This window comes from Ambystoma mexicanum, chromosome 4p (genome assembly GCF_040938575.1).
Source record: "Ambystoma mexicanum isolate Mex_15411 chromosome 4p, UKY_AmexF1_1, whole genome shotgun sequence".
Lineage (NCBI taxonomy): Eukaryota > Metazoa > Chordata > Amphibia > Caudata > Ambystomatidae > Ambystoma > Ambystoma mexicanum.
Window position 1 is genome coordinate 969,564,515 of NC_090927.1, and position 19,898 is coordinate 969,584,412.

The following is a 19,898-nucleotide window of genomic DNA, read 5'->3' on the forward strand; positions in this document are numbered from 1 at the left end:
CATTCACAGAAATGTTTCTTTTTCCTGAAAAAGTATTTGAAAGTCATATGGGGACAGCACAGCAAGTCAACTATGCTCTCCAGGGTCCAGTTTGGCTAATTCTAGCTAGTTTTTTATGAGAACTCAGAATAGTTGACATTTGGTGCCTCATACGTTCAGAAGAAAAGGACTTTGCATATTTCTCTTTTGTCCACATAGGGTTTTCCAGAAATGACTTTCTTCTGATCTTCTCGTCTCTGGTTCTTTATTTATCCCAAGCTGACATAGGCCTTAAAGTGATTTTCGATCATTCCCCAATTTTCGAGCTAGCTGAGGATGGACCTTATAACAGCTCCTAGGAGTCTAGAGAGTCTATGATCAATTCTTAGATACCTGATTGTCTGAGATTAAATCTCCCAAGTGATTTCCACCTACTTTCAGGAGAATCTTTCTTGTGGGGGAGCTATATCCATGGTTTGGGATAGGATGATGACAGTTATAAGAGTTTCCTTTATCAGCAAAACTGAGAGTATCACAAATCATCCAATTAGAATTGGACGTCCATGAAAAAGAGATTAGTCATAAAAACAAGTGCTATCTCAGATCTCAGCAAGAACCACACTTAATGAGATCCAAGCTGGAAGAGCTGGAGGCAGATGAAGTAGCAAGCAACATGTTGAAAATTAAAAACACTACTACTCAAAGGACAAGGACAATTGTCTTCAAGCCCACAAGCTTAAACTGCTTGTAATGAGAAATTTAAATCCCAGCCACATGCAGAAGAACATAAAATTGATATATTTATTAGCTGTTTCAGCAAAATCATAACTAGAGTGAATGTTAACCTGAATGCTCAGTTGGCTCTGATTAAGTGTGCTGCGCTGCCTAACATTGGGGAGCACAAAAGTTTGAATTTGGAAAATCAAATTTCTAAAGAATTGTCATTGTCATCTCTACAGATTTCCAAAGTTCCATTTCCAGATGGGTTCACAAGCAACCCCTCCCTTCTTACAAAATGTTTAAAATATTCATCCTGGACTGTTTGGCAATCCTTTTTAATTAATTCCACAAGACAGGCTACGTCACTCCCTCTATGATATGATATGATATGTTATTTATAACACGCTTAAAACCCAGAGATTTCTAAGCACGGACCTGGGATCGAACCTGTGGTGCTCCATGTCATCTTGCTTCCAAGGCGAGCATGTTGCCCCTAAGCTATCCTCCCGAGACACAATGGGAAAGTCAACCACAATGCCCTTAATAAACTGGGGTTTGGCCACCTCAGACTATGGTTTCTAGCGTTCTATTTTCCTACTTTACATCAATGAAAAACATTACTGTAGATTAGTACCCATGCGGCGCACTAATACGGCCTTTGACATGGATGACTGGAGCATCATATTTGAATTTCTCAGAGCTTTTGGCTTTGGCCGTCCTTTATGAGATTTATTATGGGCACTTTCCAAATGTCCACTAGATTGGGGTAAATGGAGCTTACACAAAGTACTATATGGGATGAACCAGTCAGGGCTTCCCACCTCTCCCTTCTGACCTTCTCCCTGGTAGTGAAGCAATTTGGTTCCAAAGTTCAGGCATGAGAAAATCATCTAGGGATTAAGGCAGCTAGGAATGACTAGACAATGTTCTACTTTGTCTGAACAACTCTAGGGTCTCTATGCCAGCACTGATGAAAGAACTAAAAGCATTTGAGGTGGCATCAAGTTTCCAGATCAATATAAGAAAATATAACATGCTCAATATTTCGGGATCCCCTTTCACCATTTTTCACTTGAAGCATTTGTTTTTATTTTCCTAGGAGGAGGTGGCCTTAGATTACTTGTCAATCAGGATTTCCCATCATATCAAAACCTATTCAGACTCAACAGTGTCCCATTGATATTTATTTGTATTTATTTATTTATTTTTACATTTATAAAGTGCAAATGTAGACATCAAGGTGTTGTTACAACCAGTTACACTTTAGTCTTGAGTGGACATGGAGAGTAGGCGGGGAGGGTTGGGGGAAAAGAGGGAGGGTTAAACGGTCAGGCAGGGGTGAGGCCCTTAAGAGCAGTTAGTTGAAGAGCAATGTTTTCAGTGTTCTCCTGAACACCCAGTGCGATTGTTCTGCTCTCAGAGATAGCGGGAGAGCGTTCCAATGTGTATGTCGATCTGAGTGGTCTGTCTGATTGGGCTCTGTAGATCTTCTGGGAGAGGCAGGATGGGGCTGAGTCGGAGCGGCATTTGTGAGTGATGGAAAGAGTCTTGAAAATTGTTCATTCTCGAACAGGGAGCCAGCAGATCTCGTTCCTCGTGCCGGAGATGTGCTCTCTTTTGGCAATGTTAAGGGCATCCCTGATGGCATTGTTCTAGATCACCTGCATCTTGCTGATGTAGTGTTGTGAGGTGCCTGCGAAGAGGGCATTGCAGTAGTCTAGCCTTGCCCTGATGATTGCTCTGGCGATGCTAAGGTGACTGTCCTGGGAGAGGAAGGCTCTGGAGTCATTGATGAGTTTTGTGGTGTGGGCAGCGGATGATGCAATGGTATTCACCTGGCGTGTGAGTGAGAGGGTGGCATCGAGGTAGACTCCAAGGTTCTTAACTGAAGAGGATACAGGGATTTGTATGCCGTCAATGTGGAAGGATGAGTAGGTGGGGTTGAGTTTCTTAATTGCAGGTGAGGGGCTGACCAAGAGGAGTTCTGTCTTTTCATAATTGAGGCAGAGTCAGTGTGTGGCCATCCAGGCCTGGATCGTGGAGTACACTTTGTTAAGGGTGTGCGTGTCATTTGAGTAGTTGTCGGTCAGTGGGAGGAAAATGTGGGTGTCATCGGCATAATTGGTGTGAATATACTGATGGAGTCAAGTAATTCAAAAAGGGGTTTGGTGAATATATTGTATAGGGTGGGGGCTACGCATGATTCTTGTGGGACTCTGCAGGGAATGGGTTTGGGTGGGGCATTGACATTTTGGGTGAACACTCTCATGGAACGGTCCTTCCGGAAAGATGCAACATAGGGCGTTGCCTCGGGTGAGAAATGGGCTGCTGTGGTGAGGTGATGGCAAAGGATGTGGTGGTCGACGAGGTTGAAAGCTGCTGAGAGGTCTAGTAGAATAAGGAGAGTAGGCGTACCTTTGTCTGTGAACTCATCCAGCTAGTTGTTCAGGTCGAGCAGGGCAGACTCAGTGCCATGGCCTGGTCCGAAGCCTGATTGGCACGTTCCTAGGATGTGGTTGGCCTCAAGAAAATGCTTGTTATGTGTTTAGGCTGCTCTGTCTAGAATTTTCAGTAGAAAGGGGTCCGTTGTGATAGGCAGGTAGTTGTTTGCAATGGTTGGGTTGAGGGAAGCTTTCTTGATTAGTGGGAGGACCCAGGCTTTTTTAAGGCTGGCGGGTACTAGACCGATAGTAAAGAAGCAGTTCATGAATTTGGTGATGAATGGGACAAGGGATTCTGAGCATTCCTTGACAATTGATGCTGGGCAGGTGTCTCCTTTGCACCTGGTGGGTTCCAGGCTGTTTAGGATGGTGGCCGTTTCATTTTCAGAGACAGGTCTGAAGTTGAATAGTGGGGTCTGTTCAGGGGTTTGTCTAGCACGGTCAGGAGCCGTATGTCCAGCAGAGTCTTGTTTAATTATCCACAGGAGCTGCTCAACCCCAACAGACCCTCAAAGGCGTGAAGCACTCAACCTTTCAATGTACTGCTAAGCACCTAACACCGCTGGGGGAAAGGGGAATTGGATAAAATAAGAAATTAACAGATTCCTTCGGAACCCTTCAGAATGTCTGTAGCAAGGAGAAAAAAGAACATCTCTGGTTAAGCAACACACTCATACCTTAGTCTCATGGGTCTCCAAATTTAACAGATCAAAGAGTTGTTACCTGTTCTCCCTCAGCTGAGTGCTTAGAGGGATGTTTTGGACCTTTCTTGAATTTACTTATATAGACTGTTGTTACTGGTGATGAGTTCTTTAAATGTCGGATTAACAAACTTCCTTTCAACCTTTATTTAGTCTAACACTTACTATGGTGACTTCTTCATTTTGTGCTTCTGAGAATTCACAAATTGTATATTGCAGCAGCAGTTCAGAGTCTTGTTCTCTATTGGAGAATGTCTTTCCTTTAACCAATAAAGAGAGTTTAATTTGAGCTCTGGCTTTAAAGGGTTAACTTTATAAAAATGAAAAAACTCCTCCTTCCTGGAACAGTTTGTCAAAAAGAATGAGTTCCTGTGCTCTCTCCTGTCTCCACTGAAGTGGGGATTTGTCGCCACACAATTACGTTAGAAGCAAGAGGTAAACATTAAAAGGCTGTCTTTCGAGAGTTCTGAGCCTTTCTCATAATGTTGCGTGCGCCCCCCCGTACCCGACAGCTACTGAAACTGACACAAGTGTTGTTGCGTAATCCGAAAAGGATAAAGGAAAGAAAAAACTCCCGCTCGTTCTGAACATGCTAAAGGATTCAGATCACCTTTCAACCGCGCGCACACACTGGGCCTTTTAGTTAGATAAATGTAACTCACAACGAAGCCCGGGGGTACTCAGAGCAAAAACATTCTCGCTGCTCTCTATATTTTCCTAACGGTGGCTGCAAGGCTTATTAAAGCTGTGCTTCCACAAGAAGCAAATGGATGGCAGCAGCTAACGCGTGAATCTTCATGTAGCCGTGCATGTAAACGAAACTCACTGCTCGATATTAACCCCTGAGCGCACCAGTGCAAAAAGTCAATAAAAACAAAGTGACTGAGCGGATGCGGAACAGCGGCTCTGTCAGTCCCGCCCAGAGGTGAAGGGGAAAAAATAACAGTTCCCTCTTAACTAATCAGAGAGCAATTAATAATAAACGTGCCAGTACAAACTAACTTGAAGTCTTTCAAGCTGAATCCATTTCTTCAGACAAAATCAAAATACTTTCTTAATAAGTATTAAAAAATGCTCTTTAGTTAAAGTCTTATTCAAATTTGAAAACTACATTTTTGCTGAAAATTAACTTAGATCTGTGCCATCTGACTTCTTTCCTGGTAATAGGTTTCTTCTTCTCCTGATTTTCCCAACCAAGGTCTCAATTTGGGAGCTTCCTGGATCTTGACCACCTCAGCTGAACAAAGGACAATAAAAGGCAGTTGGAGATGTTTCCAACTGACCAAGAGCATTACTCAGCAAATCAGATTAATGACTGGAGCCTCCATCTTGGCTTAGGCTAATGTTAACACTCTAAGTAATATTGTTAAGGCTCAAACAGGAAGAAAATAAATAAGTACAAAATCTTTCCCTAGTAAGGCAGCATTCATGTCCGAGGGGTCATTGAGACCAAGGTTAAGGTCGGATAGTAGTGTAGGTTTGGTTGTAGACTTGATGTAGGAGCCTAGTAGAGGAAGGAGCTCCTCTTCAAATGATAGGATGGATCCTGGAGGGTGATCTATGATGTGGAGGTGGTGATTTTGATGGAGAGTAAGTGGCAGTTCACAACCAAGGAGGTAGTCATGTGTCTGATTGAGAGGTGAGAGGGTTTCTTTTGCAATCAGGGCAACGCCACCCCCCTTCCCACTGGGTCTGTCGCTCCTGTATATAGCATAGACAGAGGGGACTGCTAGGGAATGTGCTTGTCCAGATGCTGCGTGCAGGCAGGTTTCAGTGGTGGCTAGGAGGTCAAGATTGAGGGTGCTAATAAGGTCATTAATATCCAGAGCATGCACTGGGCTAGATCTGGCATTGATGAGGGCTCCCTTTAGAGGTTGTTGTTGTGTGGTGCTGTTTGTGGTGTTGTGTACGGTGGTTGAGGTGGCTATGTTGGTTCTGGTAGCAATTGGTGAGGGGCAAGGTGTAGTGGTGGTATGCTGGCTGGTGTGGGACAGTGGGTTGGTGAGGGCTTTGCTAACGGGGCGTGTATGGGAGTGTATGCCAAAGAGGCTTTCTTTTGCAATCAGGGCAACGCCACCCCCCTTCCCACTGGGTCTGTCGCTCCTGTATATAGCATAGACAGAGGGGACTGCTAGGGAATGTGCTTGTCCAGATGCTGCGTGCAGGCAGGTTTCAGTGGTGGCCAGGAGGTCAAGATTGAGGGTGCTAATAAGGTCATTAATATCCAGAGCATGCATTGGGCTAGATTTGGCATTGATGAGGTCTCCCTTTAGAGGTTGCTGTTGTGTGGTGTTGTTTGTGGTGTTGTGTACGGTGGTTGAGGTGGCTATGTTGGTTCTGGTAGCAATTGGTGAGGGGCAAGGTGTAGTGGTGGTATGCTGGCTGGTGTGGGGTGGGGGGTTGGCGAGGGCTTTGCTAACTGGGCGTGTATGGGAGTGTATGCCAATGTGCAGATTCCTGCTAGCTCTGGGCTTCAGGTTCCAGGTCCTGGAGTGTAACATTGAGTTCCTGTGAGTGCTTGGTGTCAAGAAGGACATGGTAGTGTGGGGGGACCGATGCGCAGTGGCTGAGGTGCAGTTGACATGATGTAGCATGTGAGAGGTTTGGTATGTGTTCAGGGGTAGTACTGTGTGGTGGTTGAATGCAAGATATTCCAGGGTGGATTGTGATGTCCAGATGGTGGAGTGGGGAGGGCTGGTGGTGATGAGCATGGAGGTGAGAGGCGGTGGAGGTGAGAGGCAGAGCGGAAGCAGAGTTGGCCCACTGTCCGGATCAGGGCTCTCCACCAAAATTTCAGGGCCACTGGGTCTCAGAGGCTCAGTAAGACGTCCCCAGCGCTCCTCAGGTCATGTCGGTCCCCAGGCGCCCTCTGTTCAAATCCAGGCATTCCTCCCAACTCTCAGCGCCACTGTTATCCCAGTAGCTCCAACAGCCGGACCCAGAACTCCCCAGACTGTGCAGGTCCAGTTAGCTTAACTCAGGCAGAGTGAATAATGCAAAGGTCTCGCTGGGCCACAGCTGCACAATCTGGATAATAAAAAGCCAGAACATTATATATTTTTGTGTTTCCCTTTTATTTCAGCAGTAACGTCAGATTTGGACAGATGGGACTATCTTGGGATTTCTTGATTGGGTTGCATGAGTGCTGTTAAAATGAATATGATCCCTAGGATCCTATACCTTTTTCTCACTTTACCTGTCAAGATCCCAAAGGGTTTATAGTAGGCGGTTTAATTTGGGGGGCCTAGCAGTTGCTTGCATTAAGAGATATTCATTTGCAGCTCAGTCCTCACATCTATTTGTCAGGTTTGGTTCTCGTCCCCAAGTTAGGTGGGTGAACCTGTGACATGGATCTACAGACACCCCATAGTTATGCTTATCATTTCTGACAAAATCAGATAGGTAATTTGGCTGACAAAATCAAATGGCTGATTTGGTCACTCCACACCCATCCTCCACGGGCCATGACGTATTGTTTGGAGAGAGCTCTCAAACTTTCAAAATTGAAAGCAGGAATATGCCCTTTCTCTCCAGCCAGGGGTAACCCTGCTTTCTCTAACGGGAGTATGTCTTAGTGCTTTTTGGAATGGGTTTGAGGGTGTCTTAAAACTCTCTCTAAGCTATACAAATGGGGCTTTCCTCCCACATTCTGAGAATGAAAAGAGCCATTCATCTTAGAGGAGCATGAAAGATCTAGGCTCAGACAGTTGTGCCATTGGCTTTCGAATGTTGAGGTATGTTCTTTCAGATCAAGAAAACCCTCCCACCTGGAGTTTCATTTTGTCATTATACAAAATACTAGACCACTCTTACCACCTTGAAAAACTGCCCTATTAAGGTAGGTGAGAGGGCTTATGGGCAAGAGTACACAAAATGTCCTATACCACATCAATTAAGGGTGGACACAAATTGTGCTTTAGATGGTGCATTAACACAGCACAACTCCATAAAATGATCCCTTCCTGCACTCTTCCTCTGTTAGAGGGTTGCAGGGAGACAGGCTTTTTAGCACATATGTGGTTCTACCCTAGGGACCAGAGTTTTTGGAAGAAGGTTTTGGCCTGAATAAAAAATATTTGTGGCATCTAAATTACTTTAAACCTAGCATTGACTCTAGTGGGAGATTTACCCAGAGTCTGGCCACTCTGCATGCTTATTTTTGCATCTCCTTATGACTGAAGATTTCTATTTGCACAGGGATGGTAGAACCCAGAGTGCCTCCTTTTGTCTGGTTGGTGGTGCAAATCCTGGGATGTTCTATCATTGGAAAAAATGCCTGCGCCTAGATGAAGTCAGTTCTCTTTAATCTAATGTCATTGTTGTGAGAGGTTTGGGAAATTGTCAAATGGATGCAGGGCATTACCTGGATGTTCATGTTGGCTGATCTCTGTACCTTGACTCTATCGTTTGTAATATGTGTATTCATGGGCTCAGAATTGTACTCTTCTATATCTAAATGCTTTTGAATCTCAATTGAATCTCAAGGTATACAATTTTGAAAAAAAGAAGGTACAAGAGCAACTGTTTTGGAATGAAAAATATTGTATATATAACTTCCAATGATTCTGCAGAAATTGCTTTTTTCAAGGGATATTTTAAACCCTTGGACCTTTAGGCGTTTGCTCAAATACCTTTAAGAGCCTGGCTCTTCCCACGTCCGGTTAAACACAATGATGTCATCTAACAACACCTTCCCCTTTAACAGAGTCCTATCTTTAACAGCCTTCTATTAAAGAGTTGAAAAGTGTCTGGTGCACTTGAAATGGCATGAGTAGAAACCACTCTTTTAACAAAGTAAACCCTTAGCTGCCTTTCAAACAATGTAGCACCTCATTCCCCACTGGGCAAGTGTATTGATCTGGGATGGTTCAGCTATTGAGTTTCCTGGAATCAATGCACATTGGCCTCATTATAATGTTGGTGGACACAGTATGAATGGTGCTGATAAGGCACCGGCACCGTTCATACCGTGCCGCCGAATTACAAGTTCTGCTCGCAGGTGCCTGACAGCCCGCCAGATGTGACCTGGCAGGCTGTCAGGCAACCGCGAGCAGAACGCGTAATTGCACCGGCACCGTTATCAACGGTGCCGGTGCAACCATGCTCCCCACCGCCATTCTGCCATATTGGGCAGAATGGGGATCCGTAGCCCGGCAATACCGCCACCCGCAAATGGGCAATTACCGGCCCATTCAACTCGTAATGGGCCGGTTATTGCCCAATCGCGGGTAGTGGTGCCGGTAGCGAGTTTGGCGGTAGCCGTGCCTGTAAAGCAGGCACGGCTACAACCAAACTCGCAATAAGGCCCAATTCTCTAGTCACATTTCTACTTCATTACCAAAACACAATTCTTGACTAATTCTGGCACAAAGGGGATCTTCTGGGTGGCACTGCATCTCTTCCACAACTTCAGGTGCTTACCAACAGCACTGCTTTCAGAAAGGAGTGTTGCCAGTTGCTTAGATATGGGGTTTCACACCATGTGCTTCACCCTTGCCCAATTCACTGGCAGAGAACAGGTTAGCACTCTGTGATCCCTGACCCAATTAGGACCTGGCGAGTCAGGGATATATTGCTCCCCACTTGGAGAATATAGAGAATTAAATACACAGCACCGGACATACAAGTATTTTATTTAGGTTGTGTAAATGTGTTTATTTTTACTAGGACTTACCTGTTCTCTCCATACTGATTGGACTTTGCCATATACCCCCAACTAAGAACCACTTGGAAAGGTTGGGTAGAAAACCAATGTCCAAGAATGAAAGAATGGACAGAACAGGTGAGAATGTTGGAGAGATAGATCTTAAAAAACTAACTGAAGGACAACTATTGAGAAAAACCATTAGAAGAGAGTAGTAGGTGGGGGGGAAAATTCCCTGTGGCCTCGAGTGGCCGCACGGCTAGGACAACTCTCGGAGATAGGCCGCGTATGCCAGGTGCACCCAGAATGAACAGTGAGCTGTGGTCTGCTTGCTCAATGCTGCCTGGCCACCCTCAGGGCCTGAGGGCAAGTCAGCCCATCCGGGCCCAGCCCAGGTGGGCACAGAAGCAGAAAGCCCCACGGTGTGTGTGTGGGGTGCAGCCCAGTTGAAGAGCAGTATGGCCCAGAACGAGCCGCAAGTGTAGGGCGGCCTGGGATGAGGCAGCAAGGCCCACCTGATGGCACGTTGGGGTAGGCCCAGAAGAGAGGAGAGTTACATGGGCATTCTGGCTTGCCCTGACTCCAGTTGACGGGCTGGTGAAGAAAGAAGTCCCGAGTGACATCATCATGGCAGCCTGGGAGACACAGGAATGCTGCGAGTGCGGATGACCTGCCTGAGGACAGGCAGGCTGGCTGGTTAAGTCCTGGGTGGTGTCTTCGCAGCAGCCAGGGTGATGAAATGGTGGAAGAAATGGGGTGTAGCTCCCCATCAGCACTATTCAGGGGCAATTATGGAGCAGGTGGGTCTTACCCCCAAGCTCCCCGAAAAGAGCAAATTACAGCACCGGGCCACGGGGTGATTGTATGCTGCATCCCGAAGGCACTGGGTGCTATAAGGATGAAATATCTTCCTAGGCCCTATGCGGAGGTGCCCCACAGGAGCACAGGGAGCAGCAATATGGATAAACCCCTGTATTAACTCCATGGAAGCTGCAAAGAATGGCACAGGCCGCCCCCACACCTTTAAAATTAAGGTACTGTTGGGCTGTTAAAGGGCTAAAAGAACTGGAGGGCCATTGGGTGTGGCTGAATACAGCAGCCATACGCCTGTATTTAATGCATATATTTATTAATGTATTCACTTGTATATGTATATGTTTATTAGCGTTTGAGAATAAATAGGTATGAGTAATGGTTTTAGTATGGTTCTGGTTAAAGCGGGTGAAATTTGTCAGATATGGAGGTGGTTGGAATAATAAATCTATGAGGTTGGTTCCCTGGTGTGTGAGTATTGGATCAAATGGCGGCCTGCCAGAGGCAGTTTTGGGAGAGGGGCCACCCACCAGGACCATCCTCTGCAACCCCCTCTAGGTAGGTGGTGGCGGACAGGGAGAAAGGGTCTGTTCTGTTCTGTCAGTTTACCCAGGGGACCCCTCCAGGACTCCTCTGAGAGAGGGTGGTCTAATGGAGCAGGACCTGATAGGAAGATCATTCCAGGGAAGGGGTTATTAAGCAGAAATAGTTCTAAGTTAAGAATATTTATAATTTCGCAGTGTCGATAATGTTTATTACAAAAGCGGTCCCCGTTGGGGCATATAAAACTGCACCCTGGTGTCGGGTGTTGTCCGTGAAGGTTAACATTAATATACAGTATGGTAAGGAATTCAGGGGCAGCCCATCTCCTGTTGTGTAGTAGGCAGTTAAAGTTGCTTTTAGCTTGCAGGTTGCCTATCGCTCTTTTCTTTGTAGCTGCTCTGTGGGGCAAGGGGTGCACAGTAGTCCCTCCCTGGCTTGTGGGTAGGAGCATGCACAGGCCACCAGGCCAGGGCTAATAAAGCAGAGCTGCACTCCTCTTCAAGCTTAGATCATAGTTTGTCTATCTTCAGTTGTGACAAAGGAAAATCTCCAACGGAATCAAGCAATGAGATCTTCTGTAATATGGCAGTGGTTTGCATTATTACCACAATATGAATGGGATAGAAATCTGCAATTTTCGATCCTCCTTCCAAAGTAATTTTACGTTCCCTGATGTTGGTTTTGGGATCTTGGATTGTCTGTAGTCTCTGACAGGATTCTGTTATTCATACCGTTTTTAAGTAGGCCACCAGGCAAGGAACCATGTTCTGGCAATCCCATCACTAATTTCCTAAGCTGGCTGCCTTCACTGAAACATACTCGTTCTCTCATCATCTGGGTTTATCTTGCAGGAATGGTGACTGAGTTCAAGTTTGAGAGGACCAACTCCTCCAACGGTCCATCGAGAAAGGTTCTGGCTACCAGGTCTCTATTTAGGTAAGCTTGTTGACACTAGAGAGACAAAGTTAAGGCCCTGGCATACTGTGGATCTTCTATGTACTAGAAGAATTTGTTTAGCACTCCAAACATGGCCAAGTGTATGCCAGGAATGACTGGGACACTTGAAGTTTGGTTTTTGGTGGTACAAATGAGGACAAGGGTGGTTCAATCTGTGTACACTCCTACTAGTTCTCGTGGTTAAGGGCACCATAGTTTCACCCGTCTCAACACAGATGACCATGTAGAACTTCAGAACGTAAATCTCCTTCTATTCATTAATTACAATACGCACACTCCCTTTCACAAACTCTTCCCCTCCAATCTTGCTACTACCCAGAACTATTTCAAAAGTGAATTTACCAACTTCCACCATCTACAGCAGCTTCACCCCTTTCACATTACACTTCTAAACCGTCAATAATAACTATCAATATTTATTCACCACTTAAATCCCTGCCAAAACCTACTTGTGAGGTCCTTCACAGCCCACCCCCACTATTCCAATCTCCTCAATCTCTACAGGAAGCATTGCAACTTCTACAACCTCCCTTGCGCTGTGATCAGGACCATCCATTGCCTTTCCCCTCTTGAAGGCAAATATAGATTTGTATGTAGTCTTTCGGCCTCATTACATGGTTGGTGGTATCTCTCCAGTAAATCCAGTGACATACCACCAAAATGAATGACTGTTACCGGCACTTGGTGTGCCGGAATTACTGGAAGATTTCAAGTGCCAGTAAGGGCAGTTACTCCCCATCCCATGGAGTCCGATAGGGGGAGTTGCCAGTATTACCAGTGCTGGTAATACCAGCAGTTTTTGATGGTGGGGCGCCGGAATTACTGAGCTGGAGGTAATACCAGCCACCCCACCACCAAACTCAGAGTTGGCCGGTGTGGGTGCAGTAACGTGCCAGTAACCTGAATCACTGGCACGTGAACACTGCGCCAGCATACTCGTAATGAGGCCTTTGACTTGCAGTTAGTATCATCGCTCATTGGAGGTTCATTTCAGCCAAGGGTTCCAAAGGTTTGCACTATAGATAAGCTGGGCAGTGAGAAAGACTCATGGGTGACAACAGTGACAAAGCCAATAGTGTTGGATTATGGACAGAGTAAATGTTTTCTGTTGTTGTCAGTTATCAGCATGATATGCTTATACCATTTGACAGGTATTGTCCTCTTATTGGCATGCATGAAAACCTATATTGACATGTGTTAATAATTTATATTGATATGGATAAGTATTACCATAATTTCACAATACTGCCATCATATGCTCTGGAACTCACAGAGTGTACTTATTCAAGAATCTCTGTTGAGGATGATGAAATGATTTGCATCTTTTCAAAAGTCAAACTTCAAAACATTGTTTGAACCCAATAACTCAGTAAACTATTTGCCTAAATACATCAGATCCAAGTTTATAAATAGTCCCACAAGGGAAAGTCCCCTAATATTTCAGTAGTAACTGAGATTCCTGCTCAGATAACAAAGGCCTTCCCTTGATTTCCTCTTCTGGAAGTTACATTTTATGGCAGGCATTTCTATCATCTGGCAGGCAATGCCATCATATACCCACTAACTCACATCATTGGCATGTATTACCATCACTTAGCCATGTACGTATGCTATTTGCCGTTCACTGCTTTCATACGCCCAGGAGTTCTCACCACGTGGCAAATGTGTCCATCATATGCCCAGTGACTCACACTATTTGCTTAGTACTGTTATCATTTATCCTAATACACCCTCCGTATAGCAATGTTTTACCTAATTTTAACAGGGGTTTAAATCCTCATGCAGTCAAGGTCATTACTTCTACGCTATTGCCAGGTATTGGCATCAAAAGCCTAGGATTTGACCGCATTGCTCGGTATTGCCATCATATGGGCAAGTAACTCAAAAAAAGCTTCTCCCACCATATCTCAGATTTGAGTATTATATGTTAAGCGCGCTCACACTATGTGATAATTAATGCCCTCAAAGGCCAGGTTACTAGGACCATATCCTAGGTTATCCACACTTGCAATGTGACTTTAGTAACTGTAAGCAAGGCTTTGCAGACATATCCTTGTTTGCCCTCTTAGCAAGCTGTCATCATAATTGATCAAGAGGTCAGGAAACGAGAACTCTCTCAGGTTACTTCCCATCCAAACATTTATTCTTCGGAAACGCTAAGCCGATTATCTTGCCAAAATATGAGAAAGAGCGATGGCTTTCCCTTGTTAAATATCCATCATTTATCACCCTTATTAAGGACAGCTTATTTAATTACCACAGGTATACCCCCACCTGCACCACAAATGATTCTGCTGAGCAAGTCTCCATTCATGATCCATAAACGTGCAGAGATTCTGAACAATGACCTTGGATCTGATGGAATCATCTATTTTCATTCCCACATCCTCCTCACATGAAGCCACCCCTCTCATTCACGAATGCTGCAATTGACACACTGCAATAAGAACATTGGAGACCCAGAACCCTTGTATGCTATTTGCTGTGGTCTTTACCATATGGTTAAACCAGGTTCTCACATGAATACTGAAGCCGAACCAGGCTCGTTTTTGTCAAGGAGAGCATGACCTCCTCTAATACATGGTCACTATGTAAGATCAGGGCATTACCAGGGAACGCTACACAGAAAAGGTATACAACCACTGTCAAGAGGCTTTGCTTGATCTCTTGATTAAACCACCCGACTTTCTTCTTCCTGTTAGGCAGTTTTTGTAGGCCAGGATATCAAATTCAATGGCAAGCTAGATGGTGAAGCTAGGAATGCAAGATGATAATGAAGAGAGATTGATAAAGGTAAGCATGGGTGACTCTGGCACAGCAGTGAGAGAAAGTTGGATTTGTTCAGTCCCAAGAGCAGGTGGGAGACCAACATAAAGGCTATAACTGTGTAAAAGGCCAAAATCCTGAAGGCAAGGAATATTGCCGTAACTGCATGGTAGAATAACTGAGTCTTATGCTTCGATCATCTCCAAAAGGTGAGAAAATAGCGTGCAAGCTGTGTGCAGCTGAGGGCCTGTGACCGATTAGTATGGAAGGTGATTTTCCAAGTTGGAGATCAGACCTCTTGTTTGGGGAAATTCAGTTTCACAAAATAAAGTAATACATTCACAGAAGATAGTCACGCAAATGTGTCTGAGAATGGTGGTGGGTACAGTATCACTATACCAGTGTGCAAAAGGTGGGACACCAGAGGTGTCTATAGATGAACAAAGTGGAGGGAGAGAGGTTTGGAGTGTAGATGCACTTGTGGAGGAAGCATTCATTGTCAGGTTCCGAGAAAGTGTATAATGAAGTGGCATTGATGTTGGGTTTATATGCTATGGCTATGCTTCCTGGTCTACAAAATAGCAATTTATGGATCGACATTGCAGCCCAATTGATTTGTTTCAAGGATGAGCAGGACAAGGGCAAAGTGTGCTGTTTGCCAAGTATCAGTGATGAAAAGGAAGCTATGTCTCCTGTCAAGGAGGGGGTAGTGATTGTTGTAGTGGGTGTTTGCCATGGAGAGTGCACTGAAGTTGGCATCAATGAAGTTACAGAAGGGGGATTTTCACATTTGTGTGGGGGCTGCAAGCTATTGGGATAGAGGGAAAATGGAGGCAGGGGGAGACCTGAGACAGGAGGAGAGGAATCGGGTTGGTGCGCTGCTTAAACAGATTGAGAGAGGTTGATGGTGGGGTTTGTGAAGGTGGTGGGAGGGTATTGTTTGCCAATGAAGAGATGCAGCAAATATTTGAGGATGTTGATTGAGAGGGGATGGAAAGGTAGTCAGCGTTCAGCGCATGGAAGGACAGAGGTGTGAAAAGGGGTGTGTTGGGGAGGGAAGCAGTTGTTGGGAGAGAAGTAAGGTTAGTCAGGGAAAGAGGAAGACAGATTGAGAGGTTACCAGATGGGATATCAGTGAGGGCTCAGGTGAGCACATGGCTGTACAGTGAATATACAGAGGCGTGGCTGGTGAGAGGGGGACAGTAAAGGGAAGGATTGGTGTGGGGAAGTGGAGAGAGTGAAAGGCAAAGTATGAGAGAGTATGTGTATGGGGTTGTGGAATGTCAGGAAGACAGTAGTGAGATTGCTAGGAAATAGTGCGTGGCAGGAGGTAGGAGAGGGCAAGGAGGAAGGGGCTTTTGCATGTGCTCTTTTTTTCATGGATTACTCACGTTTGCCGTTTTATTTTCTTTGTTTTATAAAAATAGAATCCAAAATCTAAATTAAGAAATAGATTGACTTTTCTTTCTGGTAAATGAGGTTTCACATCTTAGACAGAAATAAGTCCAGGAAACAACAGCACTGTGCTCAAGCTCGCCACCTCGCATGTAAGAGGGTTATGAGTTTCGCAGCTGGCTGAATACTTAACTACCAAGAGGTATAATAAAATTACTGAATGTTCCATCAAGATATTTAGTTCTGAAAGTCATAATAATAATGGATACAAAGAACCAACAGTATCAATGGCATTGGCTGTAAAATGCTATGTTGGTGGTACGAGGATGCGAGCAGATCCTGTGTGTCAGCAGGCCTGTAGAACCTACATACTGCAAAGGAAGATTCTTAACTTTACATCATACAAACCAAGGCAATACAAATATAGTGTCCTATAGTTCACAGAGCCTCACATTAAACAAATCAAGAATGAACTGTAGCTGGTACATCAAACTTTAAAACACTTATTATAAACTGTAGAGGAAACCGAAAATAATATTTCTAAATAAAGACTGCACTGATCAGTATTAGCTAGAACACAGGGTAAAGTAAAACTGAAAATTTTAAAAAGTCACTATATATGTCTAACCAAATACCATGCTGCATTGTTCACCACAGACACCAATTAACAAGCAATACCTTCAGAAAAGGGATCCAGTTGGCTTTCTTTTTCAAGGCCATGGTACTTCCTTTAAAACCCCAATTGTCTGTAAGTGTCACACCCGTATCATACCCGGGAAATTTCCTCATTGTCTGCTGTTTCACGAAGATGCTTCGAAATCTGGAGGCAACCTGCAATATATCAACAGCAACATCCTAAGTGGTCTATAATAGAGGCAAGACTTACATTCAGTCTCTTGCATGGCTCCTTAACATTGCTCCTGTGCACATGGGCTAACTAAATGAATTGGTCAGGTAGGTTTCAATATAGAGATGTGACAAAGTTGCAGACCATCCCCTGAATCAGTTCAACTTTTTAAATATTAGGAGGGAAATAATCCAGAAATCTCATACAGAAAGATATGATGCAAACAAAAAAATCTCTGTGGCAGGCTGTGATTTGAATCACACAATGTATCTTGCCCTTCGGAACACCTGTTTATAAGGAGAGACCTTGCAGAAGATACAGTAACTCCTCTTGCCACCTTCTGATAGGAATGAATACTATCTGACTTGTCCTGAACGCAGCAGGCAATTCTGGCTTTTGTTTGTTAAGAAAAAATCACAAGGTCAATGGTAGCCATCAACAAAAGTGCGTCTGAATATATCAGCACAATGTACAAGCTCAGCCACTGTACAGTGAGATAAGCATGTTGGCCTTGCTGGTAAGACCTCAAGAAGATTCTCAAAGGTGCCCATTGAATCACTTGAGAGATTCTAGTGGCACTCAAATACAAAACAAGAGGCAACTTAAATATTTTTTCTGAAGATACTTCATGTCACATTTTAACATGTATGTTGGATTACGAAATATTGTGCTGCAAATGTTTAATCAATAATAGCCCAATTATTGGAGAGTGCTTATGTTGCATCAAGGCTTTTGCTCAAATACAACACAGAGCACACTGGGTTAGGTTTGTCTTTAGCTCAGTCAAGTTACATTTAAAGATTCTCTAAATGCTAATTACCCTCTAACAAGGTCCTGAAGTCAGCGTTAGACGCTTCACTTGATGTCTATGCTACTACTAGAGCAGGGAGCCACTTCACCACCAGGTTATGGCCTAAATGTATCCATGGTGTGGCCATTTACATATGATATTCATGTCATGTTTTTCATGATTAGATCATATAATGTTAAAATTACATGGCACCACAATGTGGACAACTGTGGGAAACTTTGAAGTGAAAGTCCATTCTCAAGAATAAACTGACAACAGAAAAGTCTTTCTGAAAGAGCAATGAAAAAGGCACCAGTCACAAAAGTATACTTCCTGTTCTGTTGGATTGTGCATCTTGCTTGCTGCCATGATGAAAAGGATGTCCCTGTAAAGTGCAAGATGCAAATAGCTGTGTGTGCACCCAAGCGATAAACTGCAACCATTTCTAAGGCCTTTCAATTGACTCTAGAGACTGGCTGGTGATACTAAGGATATTGCAAGAACTGTGATTATTTAAACAAGAACTTCCTACATGTAAAAATGCAAAAGGCCTGATTTCACCTTCAAAGACACAATGTAAACCCTGTATTTTTAACTATTGCCACATCAGTACATGGAGACATGTTGAAAAATGCACATGGAAGTTGGAACTGCACAACATGTAAACAGAGTGTGTTTGCCATGCCCAAAATAATTTAGCAGGCAGAAGGGCATATATTCAGATCTTTAAAACCTCAAGGAACAAGTCTGGAATTTCATCAAAGTATTATGTCTCTGGATACCATGCATAGAAGAAAAATACACTCATATATTATAAGAACCTTCATTTGTTTTCAATTAATGTATTTTACATTGTTTCCTTTACACTAAAATAAAGTGAAGTGTAATATAGAAATGAAACATAATTCGAAGTTCCATTGTATTTTACCTTGTATTTTAATCCACTTTAGATAATACTGCATTTTACTACACTTAAAATGGAACATGCCTGAACGAGCATTTGGATTCACCTCACACCTGCAGCCCCAACCTTAGGAATAGTGTCATAGGACCCCAGATCACGAGTTAAGGTTTTTATTGTGTGCAAGTCAGAATCACGTTCTGAGCATGGCTTGTTCAAACTGGTTTTCCAGGCTCTGGTCATAAGACCACATTTACTCTGAATCAAAGTCATGTTGAGCTTCCTATGTCAGTAGAATGAAAAAGAACCCATTTCCCATGCACCACCAGACACATATCAGGCTGACATTGGCATTTATTTGACTTATAGTTCTTGTCAAACTGAGGGAAAATGTCTTTGTGTGCATTTGAAATTAAATATCTTTAGAAAGGAAGGTCCTACTAACTTAAAACAAATTGCACTTGCATTTTGTCAACATAAATTATATCTTTTGACCTATATAACAAGCATTGGCAATGCCAACAGTTTGTAGGCATATGAAAGGCACTTGCCAGGTACTGCGGTAGTGGTATTAACTGCTGATCGCTGGTAGCAGGCGCAACATGGTGTAAGTACCTGGGCATCTAAGAGTAGTGCCTGGCAAATGCCTAATACTTATATACAAGCAAAAACGGTTTGCTTTGCAAATGCTTGTTTTTAACAGGACTTCAGTGAAGGACATGCAGAGTGATCATAAATCGAGTGGCTGAAGGCAGACCTGGTTAAGACTTTTTATTACACCTGTAACGGGTTTACAGATCTAATTAAGTCATTAACTCTCAGAAGACTCCTTTGAAAAAACAGTGGCAGGGACTTTGAACACAAAGTTTGATGGCAAGGCTTGATTAAAGCAAACTGAAAGAGCTCCCATGAGAAGGTGTTTTGAGCAGGTAGGGGTGGGAACTGGGTGGGAATGGCCCTAGGGATTAGCATGGCAATGGGTAGTCAATTGGTGGGCAAATAACCAAACAACACTTACAAACTGTGTGTCTCTCCGCATATTCCATTTCTCCCTATCTGTCTCTAATGCAACAGTTTTGTTTATAGGTGGAGCAGGTGCCTCCTAATAGCCCAAACTAAAATTGCTTTGTGACGTAATGGGGAAAAAATTAAGATAAGTGGGAAAAATTACTATCTCTGGGAATACACATTGCACAGGACCATGTACATTTTGAATTGTTACTTCTAATCTACAGAATATAATGCGGGTCATTCCATGTTTGACAGTGTGGTAAAAAAAGTGCTGATAATGCAATTACTGCCATTTTTACCACACTGCCAAATTCCAAATTTGGAGGCAAAGTAAAGAAAAAACCTCTAGCACTTGATTGGAGCTATTTCCTCCAATTCACCTCCAGAAAA

At 43.8% G+C, this 19,898-nt stretch overlaps 1 protein-coding gene across 1 annotated transcript in view; it reads right to left on the minus strand.

Moving 5' to 3' along the window:
- LOC138452878 (uncharacterized) overlaps window positions 1-16,781 on the minus strand; it is a 337,850-nt gene extending 321,069 nt beyond the window's left edge. The window contains exon 1 of the mRNA XM_069605225.1: window positions 16,638-16,781. Coding sequence (XP_069461326.1) covers window positions 16,638-16,748 — 111 coding nt within the window. The 5' untranslated portion in view covers window positions 16,749-16,781. The remainder of the gene's footprint in view (window positions 1-16,637) is intronic.
- Window positions 16,782-19,898: the final 3,117 nt, after the last annotated feature.